Source organism: Homarus americanus, unplaced genomic scaffold, assembly GCF_018991925.1.
Source record: "Homarus americanus isolate GMGI-L3 unplaced genomic scaffold, GMGI_Hamer_2.0 scaffold47967, whole genome shotgun sequence".
Taxonomy (NCBI): Eukaryota; Metazoa; Arthropoda; class Malacostraca; order Decapoda; family Nephropidae; genus Homarus; species Homarus americanus.
This window is the reverse complement of record NW_024731965.1, coordinates 955,682-973,485: the sequence shown is the minus strand read 5'-3', so window position 1 is coordinate 973,485 and position 17,804 is coordinate 955,682. Positions and strand designations below refer to the sequence as shown.

At 38.8% G+C, this 17,804-nt stretch overlaps 1 protein-coding gene across 1 annotated transcript in view; it reads left to right on the top strand.

Moving 5' to 3' along the window:
- Positions 1-3,910: 3,910 nt before the first annotated feature.
- Positions 3,911-17,804, top strand: part of LOC121868109 (DNA-directed RNA polymerase II subunit RPB2) — a gene marked incomplete at its 3' end in the record, with an annotated part of 74,231 nt that continues 60,337 nt past the window's right edge. The window contains 2 exon segments of the mRNA XM_042368380.1: positions 3,911-4,133; positions 16,537-16,741. Coding sequence (XP_042224314.1) covers positions 4,047-4,133; positions 16,537-16,741 — 292 coding nt within the window.

Sequence of the window (17,804 nt, the reverse complement as noted above, 5' to 3'; positions counted from 1 at the left end):
CAAAATTTTCGTTTGTAATTCACTTTAAAATGGCTGGCAAGCTTAAAAGTGAGAGTTTTGTGGTGCTGAGAAGAAAAAGAGACACCCATTTTAGATTTTATATATATTATTTAAGCATTTTCGACTTAGGACCATTTCGACTTACGACCTGGATTTGGGTCCCTAACCCCGTCATAAGTCGGGGAGCAGCTGTACATGAATTCAATGAAATTTTGATGGAAAATACAGTAGTATATATTAAACATCCAAAAAGATAATTGAACTAAATAATATTATATTGTACTCACTGATGGGCGGAGGTGGAGCGAGTGTGTGGTGGGTAGTGGAGAGGAAGAGGGCGGCGAGTCACTTAGACCCAGGGGGTGTCTCCTCCTCCTACTCTGACTGGGGTTCCTCCTCAGCTGCTGTTTGCGCCTTTTCACTTGCAGGCTGTTGTGAAGTGAAATCACTTAGGCGTCGTCTGGAACTAGTGTCGGTGTCGAGTAAAATTTTACCATTTATTTGAAATAGATTTACCGATTTATTTGTTTATTTATTTATTATTTATAATATACTGTAATATATTACAAAAGTAGGCATTAAATACACTGCAGGTATTTTCTTTCACTTATAAACTTGCTTTGCAAGTTTATTGGTAGGACTGTGTTCGGACGGCTGTTTGTTTACTTCGGCGGCAGTTGCAAATGGCGGGCGGTGCGTGATGATACCTGCGCTTATTATTTTGTTATTTTACGGTATTTATGGTATGTTAGACAGGTTTATAATAAATTGTTATTATTTTAATATAGTACGTACACATTAAACCACAGGATGTAGAGGTTCGGATTTTATACCTGGCGTTTAAGACGACCCCTAATTTAGGACTTAGTTTTTTAGGTTCATATTCTGTTTTATACGCCGACATATACGGTACATCAAGATGCTAGATCTGAAAAAATATCCCATTGTTGCCAACGTACAAGTAATATCTCCGTTAGCCAGAATCCCTCAAACCCGGAACTGTCCGATAGCCGGAATTGAAATTTTCTTGGAAAATATTTCCCAAAGCTGCGAGTTTCCGGAAAATTCCAGCTTTGGGAACGCTTTTCTGAGGGGCACATTTTCCAGAAATTTTGAGAACATTTTTCCTCACCCGGAAAATTACGTGGATGTTGGATTTTTTCCGGCTTCGAGAGAGTCGTCTCGTTCCCCGGAAATCTCTCATTCCTGTAAGTGCTCTGCACTAATCGCTTTGGCTAACTGGGATATCGCTGCACTGTATTTCCATTTTAATAAAAGCAATGGACGGAAAGCTGAGGTCTTCTCCACCACACATCATTTATTTAGGAACATATGCATCACACATTATTGCCTTCATACAGGTTTCAAAGAATATAATGTCTGAAGTGACAACTAATTTAAAATTTCTTATGACACAAGTGTCAAACACTGATTACAGTAGTATGTTATTATCAATGATGAGTCAATTCACACCCATTACTCGCCGTTGGTTTCTTTACATATAAATTAATACTGTAGGTACCGGTATAGCTGATAGGGTGGGAATTAGTTGTGCTTAGAAAAAGTCATATCTTCATTTACAGTTCACCATCCTCACACAACCAGCTGTGACCAGGGTTGCCAGATGGCCGTTTCCACTGCCAAATATCTCTAATTAGGCCGTAAAAAACTTTGCCTGGCCGTGAAAAAATGGATGGTCATGGCCAAACTATTTGGCCGAATTTTGTAAAACACGTATTACTTCCTCATCTAGTGGATTTTGAAGAAAAGTCTAGCAGATTTTCAAATTTCACAATGAAAATGCTGGCTCAGTGACCTCACCTTGTCATGACCTCACCTAATCAGTGACCTCACCTCTTCACATGTTTACGTGACCTACTGAGAACATAAGAAAATAAGGAGTCTGCAATAGGCTGGTTGGCCTGTGCATGGCAGCTCCTGTCGAGAGTTACTACCACTCTCTATCATCCATGAATCTATCCAGTCTCCTTTTGAAACTTTCCAGCGTTCCAGCACTCACTACATAGTTGCTAAGCTTGTTCCACTCGTCCACCACCCTGATCTTTCTAGTTACTACCTTAGTTGTTAGTTCTCATATTTGAGTTTTTCAGGCTGAACGTGTCCAGCATATGGGTTAAGCTTCAGAGCTTACAAAGCCATCTGAGTTACTTTCAGAAATTTCCGAGTGCTAATTTTCAAAATGTCCACTAGTAAATGGAAAGGGTCCTACGACAGTGGTAGAAAATATAACAAACCAGGGGACGATGACGAACTAGACGTTTTTGCTTACGCCAACTAGTGTTATCAAGTTTTCCACCATTATCATGCTCCACCACCATTTCAGATTAAGGTAAATCTTCACTGTAGATTATAGATATTATGTTTATGTAATTATTTGGCTCTCAATTCTAATTGAAAATATGATTTTATTATGACATTTTAAGTGGATATTGTAGGGGATACTTTTATTTTGTGTGGATTGCAAAAATAGCCTTGTGCTTCCCATCCAAAAAGTTTTGGCCGATTTGGCCGTGAGATGGCGTGAAGTTGGCCGTGAAGCTTGTCGTACATCTGGCAACCCTGGCTGTGACATGAACCTCGGATAGTGAAACAGATAGCAAGCTCAGTCTACATATTATTATTATAAAATGTTTTATTATTTTTGCAAGCAACAAACACATGTGAATAAATAATCACTGCAATTACTTTCAAACCTCTTGTTCACACTATGGTCAAAGTTTAACATGAACAGTATGAATATTTTCTGCATAACATAGGAGACAAGGAAAATAATAGATATTAACTTAAGCTCCAATTGAGTGTTAATAGTTCATCATTCATGAATACTGTACTACCATTGCTGTAGATAGAGGGGCACCTGCCTCCTCTTCGCTCCCTGTTGCCCCTCCTCGCATCCCACATCTCCGTTATACCACTTCACCTCGCCATACCACCGTCCACTCGGCAAAAGATAGCTAATAACAGTCTTAATTGGTGCATTTCTTCTTAAATATTTAAACACTCCACAAATCATTGCATTGAGATATTTGTTTTTATATTGCTTTAGTTTGATTCCATGGTATGTTTACAACTGCAAATTTCCTTCTGTCGAATGTAATCAAACACAGTACAGTATTAACACACTGCACAAAACCTGTTGAGCTCTTGTAAATGCACTAGTGAAGGGGACTGTACTGTACATATAGCCAACGATGATGAACGATAATTGTGTAGCTATATGATGGCGGGGAGATGTGATTGACAAAGTACCAAGCACAGGGTTGTAGTGCACGGGTTGGCTGTGTGGCGGTTCTTGGGTAGTTATTACCGTGGCTGACAAGTGAAGCCAGAGATGCGTTACCTATGGTGGTGCATAGGGTTAAATATTGTTTCCTTATAAAATGTCACTGACTTGACATAGAAAAATATAATTTGCATTGCTGAAATCCTTGCAAGACTGTGATTAATATAAGTACTGTACAGTATATACAACCCATCGTGTGCATTAGAGATAAAAGAAATTCCAACCAATGGGTATCGTTACTTTAAATTTTTTTGATCGTTTATAGCGAGATGGTCTTAATCCATGACCATTGTTAAAGTGGAATACCGCTGAATGAGACATCACTTTTCAAGGTTTATCTGTACAGTACTGTACTGTATTTCACTGTAGATGTACTGGTAAGTTCTTTGAGTACTGTACTGATAACAAGGTTATGGTCTAATATGACATGTACTGTACTTGTTTCGTAAAAATCTTAATCTTTAAATTGTTTGAAGATTTGGTGGTGTGTGTATAAGCTAGCTATATAGAATAAGGCATGCACAGTACAGTACTGTATACAGTATGTACAGTATTTTAATTGTTTTCAAGGAATAAATAAATAAATGCTTTTCTTTTTTCAGATATTGCTTATGGTGATGAAGAAGGAGATGAGATCTCTCCAGATATCTGGCAGGAAGCTTGTTGGCTTGTCATCTCTTCGTACTTTGATGAGAAAGGTCTTGTCAGACAGCAGCTGGACTCCTTTGATGAATTCATTACAATGACCATTCAGAGAATTGTTGAGGATTCACAAGCAATAGATCTCCAGGCTGAGGCTCAACATACTGGTGGTGAACTGGAAACTCCAGTAAGTTTATGCTCACTTTTAATTGTGTTAATAAAGCTCAATTTGAAGGGTATGACTGTGTTATCATCATAGTTTTAATTAAATCTAAAAGTGTGTTTTTTCATTGAGGAGTTATGATAATTTTAGTTTACTGTAGCTTAATACTCAGTACAAGTATACTGTACCTTGTTATACTTTGGGCTTGTGTTACTGAAAAGTGACTACAGTATAAATTTGCCATAGACCTAAGGATATGAATAGGGGTTACAATACTATACTAGTGCATTTTTCCCAGCTGATAAGAGATGCCTCAAGAATTACAGCTGATTGGCTGTTGCAAATCTGTCTAATTTCGTCCTGAAGTAATGATGTACAGTAAGATCTCATATTTTGCTTGATTTCATTTCGCATTTTTTAATTTCATGAGCAATACCGAATGTAACCAAGTCTTATATTTGCCGTAAAATATCGTGAATTTTGTGAGATCCAGCCAGCTGAATGCTGGCCACCGTCTTGAATGACGTCACAGCCCTCATACCAGTTACAGTGGGGTATGCTATAATGAATCTAATTGGTTCTAGAACCTCGTTCGTTATAGCATTCGTTCATTATAGGGGTAATCCATTCTAGGTCCCCAAATACAACCACTTAACACTGAAAAATATAATATAAAATTGTAAAAAAGTGTATAAATGTGCATTTAAATTCCTGAAATAAAGAATATCATTAATACTTGTAATAAAAAATAATAAATTAGTACAAAAAATGATAAAAAATACTGTTCGTTGTAGGAGTTTTGTTCGTTATTGCATTCTCAATTTTATAGGAAAAACAGTTCGTTATAGGAATATTCGCAGTAGAATCCGTTCGTTATAGCATACCCCACTGTACAGTCATTTCTGCTACAACGCTTGTTTTGTTAACGCGAACTGGTTGTAACGCGATTGATGAATAGGGAACACTGTTTGTAAAACGCGAACTTTTGCATACGAATGTTGGCTATAGCACGATTCCATCCTCAACGTTTTAAGCGTGGCACGGGGTTATGCAATGTTTACAGTTCACATTCGACATCACATGTTCAATTGATTTGTGTCTTTTGTTTGTGAAGTGTTTTTTGAGAGGTATTCTGTAAATTTCTTTTTTTTTTATGCAAATTTAGCTGTTTACCATAATACTGTATGAAAAGAATAAGTAAAAAGAATGTTTAGCAGTGAGGACTAATAACGGTTTACACCAGCGCTCTCTGTTTACATCACGTGATAAGTTGAATCGCGTGGTTTTTGTCGATTGCACCGTGATTTTTGCTGATTTCTCCAAGTTTGTTGTGTTAGCGATGATTATGGAAAGACAAGGTAAGAAGAATGTTTCCAAGAAGCGTTCTGGTGATCGAATTGTAGCCCTCGCCATCCTAGCGACCGCCCTGGCTGCTATTGTGTGCTTTTTTGGGTGGTGCTACCACATGTTGAGTCAAGATAATGGCCTCTACCTCTACTGGGGGTCCTAATGGTGCTGGTGGGACAGACCCTCCTAAGCGGCCAAATAAGGAAAAGGATAAGCGGGACTATAATAAGTGAGTTAAGTTTGCCAAGTACTCGATGCAGGATAAACAGTGTGTGATTAAGTTACTTGAGGAAGGCCTAAAAACTAGTTTCCAGAAAGCACAGTCAGGTCAATAAAGGCAGAATTTGTATCATTTGGAGGTTATAAATGGGAATATCAGAGGTTGATGTAGAGTAGCCAGTCTATATTGTTATTTTTCCCATTAGTTTGTGTATTTGCATTTGGCAAATTTAAATTTGGCTCAATTTTTCAAGTCTATATTACTTGCGAAATACAAGATCTTACTGTACAGTATTTCTAAATGAGTTCATAATCGTTAGGATGACCGTTTCTGACGAAAAAGATACAGTATTTAGCTAAATTATATAAATATACATACATTCTTTATTTCAAACATGAGCACATAGGAAGTTTATCAGAAGTCTTATAGAGCAGGGAGGGATATATCGCAAGATAGGGTCCAAGGGTGTTCGCAATATACTAAATTGCCATATATTATTGCATGTTATCAATGGAGAAAATAGGGTTAGGTTCTGGAGGCCACTAAAAGTGACTAAACTTGACTTAACGAGTTAATTTTCTTACTAACTAAAGCACCAATGAACACTAAACTCGGGAACACCAGGCTATTTCAATGTCAGTACAGTATCAATATCAAGGAACACCAGACTCGGCAGCTGACTCACCATCCTGGGACCACCAGACTTGGCAGTAGTCGCCACACTGCCACCCTCACTTGACAATCCCACACCTACATAAACGAACACCAAAAATATTTGTTACAGTATTATATCTTTTCCATTAAGCTTTCCATTCTCTTCACTTTTCACGTCACTAGCAACCCATTTACACTCGCCTTAGAAGTCGTAATCTGCAGCAGTCAGCTGCTTTCTCGTCACTCACTCAGAAAGACTGAGCTGGCGAGCGTGAATGCGTGAGTGAGCAGTCACAGTGGTGCCTCTGGTGAGCAAATAACGCATTTGTTTGCCATGGCAGTACATTTGAAATATTTCCTGCCCGATTTCCCTCGTTTCAATATAAAAAAAATCGTTATTTAAAGTTGCAATATATTCCGACCCTTCTGTACAGTGAACCCTCACTTTATGCGGTCAATTGAACCCACGGCGGCCCGCGTAAAGTGAACAACATAACATATGGGATTAATTGAAATAGAGACCGGGCCGACCCCCAAACTCCACTTTTTCAGACACAATACCTACGTTGTAGTAAAAATAACTTCTTAATTTTATGATGGTATGCACACGCAATTAATAATTAAGAGAAATATCAATAATATTAGGTTTTTTAACACTTACATTAGTAGAAAAGATGGCTGGGCACACGGGGATGGGGGGTTGGTTCCGAGGCGGAGGGCAGATTATTGGCCCTCACCTGTATCACTTGTATCAATTGTATCACTATCCACCACAGAGGCTTGCAGGGCCTCTTTGTCAAACCCCTCAAAGTCCATATAAGTCCATATCCTTACTATCACTATCACTGACTTGGGCCGGCTGTGGTGGGTGGCGGGTGAAGAACCCGGTAATGTTTTGATGACTGGGCGACCTTGTGCGCACCCTGCTCACGCCACTTTCCGCGTAAAAGGGTACACACACCGCGGAAAGTGAGCATTCCGTGTTCGGCAGGGTACCGCGTAAACGTGGAAACGCGTAAAGCAAGGGTTGACTGTACATGAATTAACTGTTAAACTCTGGTAGCAAATTCACACTTTTGGAGAACACATTTAATATACTGTATACTTATTTTTACCCACAATAAGGCATACTAAAACAGATTATTTATCAGTAATACTACAGTATGCAAAAACGACCATAAGTAGCGGCGTATAAGTCGACCTCAAGATTTTTAGTAAAAAATTCAGGTTTAGACCTATACTTGCCGTATAAGTCGACCCCCCAAGGCCCAAACATAGGCTAGGCTAGAACTTTCATCAAGACACTTACCGTAATACCTTTCAACATTTGATGTATATACAGTGGTCCCTCGGTTAACGAATGGTTCGGTTAAAAAAATTTTGGTTAACGAATTACCTTCCATAAGAATCTTCAATTCGGTTAACGAACAAAAATTTGATTAACGAAATCCTTGCGCACATAACGTTTTGTTGTGAGCATCAGCTGATGGGCTAGTCTGCCAATTCAGTAATTCAGTAATCTGTTCTATGTTTACATTCGTTTCCAGTGGAGTAAACATCAAGAAAATTGTGCTTTAATATTTGTGCATTTTTTATATTAAAATTATTGGTCATTCTAAAATTTAGCCATCCAAGCTCTGTCTACAGAAAGTTTTTCAACTATTATTTTAGGCTCTATATATGTAACTTTATTCATTTATTGAAACTCATTTACATGCACACACTGTCCTAAGGGCAAAGCTGTATTGTATTGTACATGTAATCAGTAGAATGTACAAAATGAATACTAAAATTTTAGTCTAGTGCAAACTATTGCATGTTTACATTCAAATTAATCACTATCGTATAAGAATTCCAGCAATGTAAATTATATTCTCCCCGGTCACTTCTATGAAATTGTATAAGCAAAAAACAAAAACTAAATCTCAAGGACATAAACAAACAAATATATACTTCACTAGACCTTCTGTGCTAACTGTCAAACGTATCACCTCACCTCCCGCTCCCCCCCCCCTCACGCCCACTCGCTCCCTCCCTCCCTCCCTACCCCCCACCCTCCCAGCAAAGGTTTGGTGGTTTTAAGTAGGCTTTCAGTTTTATCTTATATAATATCTCAGACTAAAGTTAGAATATAATTTGCATTGCTGGAATCCTTCCAAGACAGCGAATGATTTTAATATAAACGTCATATATTTTGCACAAGAGATAAAAATTAATCACCTGTATCACATTACAGTAGTGATTTAATAGTAAGAGTGTATATGTATGTATATGTATAGTGATTTAATGGAGATTTGGGGGAATTTTAGGAGTGTTTCTGACTTTATGCGTTTTTCGCTTTACTTTGTACTGTACCTGGTATATACTTTTCTGTGAGCTGGAACCAGTTACCCAATTTCCCATTGAAACAATGGTTTCGGTTAATGAACGACCCTCTGGACCACTGTATTATATAGTTGTCACAAAAAGACGAAGCTCACTGTCGTATTAACCTGCCCTGCAGATGGAACTAAATTAAAACCAATGGTTATATTTAAAAGAAAAACAATGCCAAAAATAAAGTTCCCTACAGGTGTTTTGGTCCATGTCCATGAGAAGGGTGAAGCTGGAGTACATTTATTGATTGACAATGTGTGGAGTAGGCGGCCTCGTGGATTACGCAAGGAAAGGAGCTTGTTGATTTGGGACATGTTCAGAGCCCATTTAACACATAAGGTCAAGAAGCATCTACAGTGGTCCCTCGGTTAACGAGCACAATTCGTTCCAGAAGGTTGCTTGTTAACCGAAAAACTCGTTAACCAAAACCATTGTTTCAATGGGTTTTTGGGTAATTGGTTCCAGCTCACTGTAAATTGCCTAAAATCAACAAAAAAGGTAGTAAAGTACACTTACTTTGAGGTGTGTATGTAGAAGGCTCCTCCACCCCCACTTCTAATTCCCATCATCATCATCATCAACCAGGAGCCTTCTACATGCACACCTCAAAGTAACTATGTAATTTTCGGTGAGCTGGAACCAATTACCCAAAAACCCATTGAAACAATGGTTTCGGTTAACGATCGAACTTCTGGAACGAATTGTGTTCGTTAACCGAGGGACCACTGTAATACCAGGGGGGTTAATGTGTGTGCTTCAACCACTTGATGTAAGCCTAAATAAGCCATTTAAGGACAATATTCGTTTGGAGTGGAATAAATGGATAGTTGAGGGAGAAAAGTCGTTCACGAAAGGGGGGTAATATGCGTGCTCCACCACTGGATGCGTTGTGCGAATTTGCAATAAAGTCTTGGGAAGCTGTTCGTTTAGAAACTGTCGTAAGATCGTTAAAAAATGTGGGATTTCAAATGCAATGGATGGGGAAGAAGATGATTTGTTGTGGCGAGATAGTGACGAGGAGGAGGATGACAGCAAAAATAATGAAGACGAAGTCAGAAGTTCCAGTGATTCGGACCCATATGCAGACCCCGTTATGTCTGATGAACAGTCAGCAGACTTTGAAGGATTTTAAAATGTGATCATACATGCTTTTATTGTCAATGAAATATAACTTTAAAGTAAAATTAGTCTTGAAGTTAAATTTTTAACTTTTTATCTTAGAGTTAAGGTTTTAATTATGGTATCTTAGAGTTAAGGCTTTGATTGTCAATAAAATAATTACTTTCAAGCAACATTTATTTTAAAGAGTTATACCATATAGGTACAGTCATAATATCATTGTGTGTATATTCAATAAACTACCATTATGTATCATTAAACTGTCATTATCCCTGTAGTGTATGTGAACTCAGAATCTATAGCGTTATCATAAAATTGCGCAGATGGCACCATATCGTAGTACCGGGTAGTTGTCTGGCTGGCCGCCTGGGCTTAGTGGCATTCTGATCGATTGTTTACTGTGCATCAGCTGTTGGAAATGGCGTGTGGTGTTGTGTTCGTTTAATTATACTGGAATTTACTTTTTTATTATAATCTCTATGTTCAATAAGTTTACCAAACATGAATTTCAGTAGGAAATATTAGCGGCAGGCCACGGGAGTTGCGCTAAGTGATGCAGTGTTAGGCAGGCTGTTCCACTTGTTTACCACTATGTGGTACAGCTTCACATTTTATACTCAGCGTATAAGTTGACCTCTGGTTTTGGAGAGATTTTTTCAAGCTTAAAACGTCGACTTACAGTATATGCCGCAACTTATGGTAACATTTTAAAAGATCAGAATCACGTTGAAATATTACATGGCCCCTGAAAGTTGGTGGATGAGTGTTACAGACTGGGCTGCTCTAGGCGTCAGCAAAGGCGGAAAATATGGAGTTGTTCGCAGTCATATTTCCCGCCTATGCTGACGGGTTCTTTGCCCTGTAATCCTTTCTGTACTTCACCCCAAGGTATTCTCTTTTGTTATCATCCATCTTCCAGGCCTTATACTCTACAATCATAATTTCTACATTATCATTCTGTCTAATTTGTCATTTCACCCTTCGCTCTGCCACAGACTTTGTCAAATGCACTTAACCGACCATTCTTTAATGTGACCCTGTAACTCTACGCATTGTTGTTGATGGTTTACATTCTTGTAATCACAATACAAAATGTGTCTTTTACATTTTGCTTCTTTAATCTTCACTCTCCTTAGAACAAACAATGTTATCCTCTCCCTGTTCATGTATAGCAACATGTCACACACAGGCAATCTGTACAAGGCAGATTTACCTCTCCTATCACCTTTACATTCTTAAGAAGGTTCCTGTCTGGTTTCATGACAGTTATGCTATGTAGTCAAATTGGGTTATTGTGTCCTATGACTCATATACAGTGGTCCCTCGGTTAACGAACGCCTCGCTTAACGAATTACCTTCCGTAAGAATCTTCATTTTGGTTAACAAACAAAAATTTGGTTAACGAAATTCTTACGAAAATGTTTCGACATGCTTTGGCTTGCTCACCAGCTGGAAGATTAATCCGCCAATACAGAAATTGGTTCTAGGGCTTACATTCGTTAAAATTGGAGTAAATATCAAGAAGGTTGTACTATTCAATAATTTTCCAAGTTTTATATTAAATTTTTTAGTCATTTTAACACTTATTTAACATAATTGCAGTACAGGGAACTAGTTTTTGGTGCGCCCATCAGCCATTCACTCGCCCGCCAAGGCCTCAGTTTGTATCTCTGTTCAGTGGAGGAAACATCTTGCTTGTGGGTCTCTTGAACACAGAGTATTTTTACCTTTTTACAGTACAATTATTGATGCAGTGTTGATTTAAAGAAAATAATCTTGAATTTGACCTAGTGAACTTAAAATTTTATGGGTGAAATGACGGTATCAAGCATGGGGTGATTTCTCTTCCACCCCCACTTCCTTCTCTTTTCCCTTCTCCTCCACCCCCACTTCTAATTCTCATCATCATCATCATCAACCAGGAGCCTTCTACATACACACCTCAAAGTAAGTGTACTTTACTGCATTTTTTTTTTTTACTTTGTATGTAATTTTCGGTGAGCTGGAACCAATTACCCAAAATCCCATTGAAACGATGGTTTCGGTTAACGAAATTTTCGGTTAACGAAATTTTCGGTTAACGAACGACCTTCTGGAACGAATTGTGATAGTTAACCGAGGGACCACTGTATAATTAGTGCACTTGCAGTTTGGGAGGAAAACATGTCGCTAAAGGGTGGCGGACATCATATGAGGCGCTCCTCATTACAAGGGGGTGATGCACCAAATTTAAAAAGCGGAGTAAAACTCGTTTAAAGTTTTTCGAAGTTCAAACAACCATGACTTTTTTGTTTTTTAAGCTAGAGGGTTCATTTTTTCTTCGTGCACCTCAATCCCTCTCCTAGTGAACTATGAAAACTAGAAGTTAGTACTGTGAATAGTTATTATTTTATCGCGAGTTGAATGAGAATAACTACCCATCAAGTATGGTTGTTTGATCTTCAAACCAAAAATAATCGCATTTTTCTGCTAAATGTTCTTATTATTGTGGGCTAATACTGGAAAACAAGTTAATGATTACCAAAAACAACACTTGTCTTACGGTCAATGGTCATGGTCAATGCATGTCTAGTCACTCCACTTCTACCTCCTCACAGTCTGTATGTTCTTGTGATACATTAGTGTCACTGTTTGTGTTACCAGTCTGCATCACGTGGTGCTCCACTACCACCAACACTAGGCTCCCCAACATCACCAAGTAGCTCATCACCAACATTCTCATGCACGTCATCTGCACCATCGCCAGTAGCACTTGTATCACCTTAAGCACCACTAAAGTCACCACCAAAATCACTATCACCAAGCATTACTGGGGTGTCCACGTGAGCACTGGCGTCACTTAACACACGCTCAGGAATATTGGGCTCCTGAACCCACACCAAAAGGCCTGGCCTCACTCGTGTCTTGCTCTAATATCGGGCAGATAGTGCACAGCACTTCTCACGCGTGGAACACGAATAACATCAATGTTACGCCGAAAAGTTATAAAAAAATAGCAGTAGAACGTACACCTTATGCTATAATATGCACCAAAACTAAGAAGGAGGCAGCATCTGGGTGCACGGATTGGTCGAGGAGCTATGACGTAGCAAGGGGAAATACATTGTGATTGGCTGCCTCAGGGGGTATGGTCCGAGGGAAGCTTGTTCTCCTCTCACTCTGAACGGGGTGTAGTTACCTACATTGACCGAGTGCACAGCCAGATACATAGCTCCCGGCCTGAGGCGAAATCACACCTTATTTTTTAAGGACTTTCTACCATATTTCTATTCTAGCTAGAGGGTTACATCCAATGCCAACATGTAGAGGAATGGTGAAAATACAGTAGTGATATCCAGCAAAAAACACATTTTGCTCGGGGTGGCACTTCACCCCTTTCTAATGCTGAGCGCCTCATATAATGTTTAGGTTTTTTGCACCCTTGTTTGAGTGTGCTCGTGGCAGTGTTGTTGTCTGGTTATTATGATGATGCTGGTGGCTCGCTCTTGAGCCTGAAAAACATGTACAGTACTCCCAGTTCAGTTTGTGATTTCTTCAAAAAAAGTACTATTATAAGTATTTATTGATTATATATGGATATGTAGAAAAAAAAGAGTCGGCTTTCTAATACCGTAGTGCAAACAAAATCTTACTCAATTTGCTCTGTTTTCTACATAGCGAAATATACCCCATCCTGGGCGGACAGGTCACGTATGTAGTATATACCTACCCTTTAAGGGTTAAACAATGTGTTGTATACAACCATATTCAGTGCATCCTCAAATAAAGGGGATCCTTGTCATATGTTGTGTCTATATGTCTATACATGTCATTTCACATATACGTTGCTCACAATTATAGAAAAAAATTTCATTATGTGTTTCACATATAAGTTGTCTGCATCATCCACTGTTTTATACTAAGCCTGTGTGTATCTAAATAGGATGCATAAATATATATACAGTACTGTATATATATTAAAGATACGCATTCAATGTTCATTTGTTATGGATGAAAAAAGAGAGCAAGACTTGGTTAAATTGCAAACTTCTATAAAACCTAATTCAACTAATATTTACTTTAAAGTAACAAACACTTTTCATATTGTTGTAAAACTAAAGGAACTTAGAAGCAAGGTAATATTTACGGTATGCAGAATATTCTACACTTAGAAGTAAGTGTTATCATCTTAGACTGACAGGTTTTTCCCCTGCATGCATCTTCATCTTTCAAGCACAGGTTTGGAATATTTACTATTGCTACCCATTAGGGTGACAATAGTGCATAGGGGTGAATTTCTAAAATTGATTAAATGGAATGGCCATTGGTCCAATACTGCGTACCCATGAAAAAAGAACACAGGCGAAATCCTGGGTCATTTGGACAATATTTAGAGGTAGCTCAAGTCAATTGAAGTTTTATCCTTTTGGCAAAAAATACGAATATTCATAATATGCCGGTTTATTTTAAAATTTACATATTGAGCAAGTTTATGTGTACACTGTACATATAAATGATTAATTCCTTTTTAAAATGAAACTGCAGTGAACACGCTTACATCAATGGGTGGGAGAGGTGTGGACAACCCATTCATTGTTTTCGCTTTTTGCTTGTAAGGTCCTGTTTTGATGTCCCTGGTTGTGACCGCCTCTGCTCTTCAACAACCTGCAGCAGATGTTGACGCTGGTCTTCACTCTTCGTGATCTTGCTGTTGAATGCCTGTATCAAGGCAATCCCTCTCTCTGCAGTGTCGTTGATGACTCTGAGACCACCCACAACTGCGACGCCAGTTTTGAAGTCTTCATCATCAGACCATGTGTCAGGTTCCTTGGACAAAAAAGAAGTCTTCATTTTGAGACTTTCAAATAGAAAGTTTGATCCTCTAGAAGCAAAGTCTGAGAGCTGCTTTGTGGGAAGGGAAGATGTGGCAGGAAGAGCAGCACGTTTTGGTGAATCCTCGGTCGCCTTCCTCTCAACGATTGCCCGAACTATGTTTGTCTTCATTGTTGCATTAACTTGTGGATCGAAGAGTGCAAGACCCACCAAGCCTTCACTGAGGTACCACAGGTGACGACCGAAGACTGTGAGACATGTTCTTGATATTTTGACGTCGTGGTACTCTGACAGGTCTTGGAGGAGCCGCAAATCATTAGCAGGAGCGGAGGATGGAACGGAGGCCGTGAACCATGCACTGACATACACCTCTAGCACAAAGAATGTGAATCGTTTCAAGCCTAATGTCTCACGAGCAGTTAGTTTAAACTGATTAGCAAAAATCAGGATCTTCATGACATAAATGAGCTTAGCCATCCACCGTGCTCGGTGAAGTGCTCCGGGCCGTCGGAGATTAAACTTGGGTAGAGCTCCATCGAGACACCTGATTGCTAGCTCCAGTACCTCACGGTAATCATCACGTGGCTGCTGCTTCTTGCCCAGATGATGTTTCCAGCAACAGATGAGGTCATCTCGTTTCTCGTACAAACTTGGAGGGAGGTCTGAGAGAGGGCTGTAGTCATCTTGACTGATGTCCTTCCACTTATGCTTGAAGCGAGAGAAGAGAGTATTATCTGGTCCAGAGGAAGGCCCCATGCATTCCACATACGCTTTCTCGGCAACAAGCTCAAGGATGTGGTGACGACACGCGAGATGCAGAAGACGGCGGCCGAGTTTCTGCTCCAGAATGACACATGCCCCCGACAAGTGCCCAGTGTTTGAAGCTGTTGTGTCAAAACTGAGTGCTGAAACATTCTCTGATATTTTCCACTCTTCCAGCGCTGCACTGACTGCTGTAGCAATGGCCTGTCCAGTCCCTGACAATACTTTCGGGACACCAAGCAGCCAATAGCTGCACCAGCCAAAATACTCATTACTCATTTTTAGAAAAAATGTTAGAACAACTTTAGTTTGAATTTGCATTCTACATATACCTGCAAAGTTTCATAGTAATCGGTTCATAAATAAAGAAATTAGAAAAAATCAATAATAATTTCAGTAGTGTTAACTTCAAATGGCTTGAGCCACCTCTAAATATTGTCCAAATGACCCAGGATTTCGCCTGTGTTCCTTTTTCATGGGTACGCAGTATTGGACAAATGGCCATCTAAAAATAAAAACTTTCACTTTTTATTGTCACCCTACTACCCATCTTGAAGCCTTTTACCTGCAAAAAATATGATGGAATGCAGGAAAAAAGTTTGTAGCGACAAATTTGGCTCAGGAGTAAGTTAATATACCATCTTACTTCAACGGCGTCCAGCCCACTGGTCAGTCACTTGCTCGGCCCCCCATTAAGCTGCCAGATACCGCTATTTGAATGAATTATAATGAAAACAGTGACCACTTCATTGGATGCTTTTACATCAGGTTGTACTGTGTGCGCTTTCAAGCAATTTTTAATGGTAGGCAAAGTGTGAAATTAACGAGGGTAGCACTTAGGATGGTGTGATAGTTACACTTCTTGCTTTGTCTTATTTTGTCATCTTTTTCTATTCCTGTCTTTGGGTTTTGTCGAAATATCTTAAGAATGTTTGAAGAATTTTGCCTTCCCTGGAGTGATAGAACCTAATAACTTTCCAGAATCTCCAGTGTAGGTTGTCAGGAATGGCATGTTGGGATAATAAAAAGAACAAGTTAACTTAACTGAGAAGTTGAGTGTTTTGAGGTAAATTTTTTGTGTTAATCTTAATTTTAAAGTGTAGTTTTGATAGCTTAGATTGAATTCTTGTCTTTCAGCCACGGCACTTGCTGAAATTTGAGCAGATTTATCTGAGTAAGCCAACCAACTGGGAAAAAGATGGCTACAACTACAGTATGATGCCCAATGAAGCAAGATTAAGAAACCTCACATATTCCTCTCCTCTGTACGTTGATATTGTGAAGACTGTCATTCGGGAAGGGGAGAAGCCCACAGAGCAGAAAGAAGAGAAGATCTATATTGGTGTGTATCTTCTATAGTTTTATAGCTAGCTAGATTTTTTAATTAACCGGTATGAAGAGTGTCTACTTGTTCAGTAGGTACTGTATCTTTATTTAACTGCTAATGTGTTTAAAAAGAACCTAGTGTTACTTAGCTTATTTTATTTTAATTTTTGTTATTGTTTCCTGTTAGGTATCATGAACAGGAAATGGAATGAAATTGGCCTTTGACATATACATGTATTATTGGGAAAGGCACAAATGTTTATGGTACAGTTTTTACCACATACGGTTATGCTTTCACAGTCCCATCACTACACTACATTGTGCCGATACCGAAAAATAATGACAAATATATATATTTGCACTATTTACAATGCTGTAACCATGCTTTAATACTTTTGAAGGGTGTGGTATTGTTGGAAGCATGGAATCAGGTACAGTAATATCTTTTCTAATAGCCATCTGATGTCTGCATGGAGGGTAAGGTTCACGTACTCAAGCCCAATTTTTTTGTAAAGCTTTGATAATACTGTAAAGGTAACTTAGGGGTTGACTTTTGATCAAGTTTACCACTTTCATGACTTGGTCAAGTACAATTTTCAAGTCATGTCCTATTGTTCTTGCAGCCAGAACTTCACAATGCATAAAACAATGTGTTGTTATAATGCTATTGTTTTCTCTTTTTGCAAATGACACAAATCTCTATACCTGTATAGACTCAGCCATGTGCAAATTCCGACAGTCTTTCCATGATAAACCAATACACTAACTTATCCATGTGAATTTTTTCTAGGGAACTTTTAAAATGTTAAGAACAACCTTTACAGTTTCTTTGGATGTGAGTAGAAAAAATAAACTTAACCGAAGCAAGGCTTGAGTGGTGTGGTTTCGTGATGTCGATCCCTTAAAGAAAGGATTAAACTGGCCAACTTTCTGGCAAATTATTTTGTCAAAGCTTTCCCATTGCTTTAATGATCTTCTCTGTTATTGTCAAAACTAGTGGAATTCAGTAAACCCTCTTTTAACTGACTTATATAGTAGGGGGGGGGGGGGTTGGAAAAGCCATTAAGTCATATACTGTA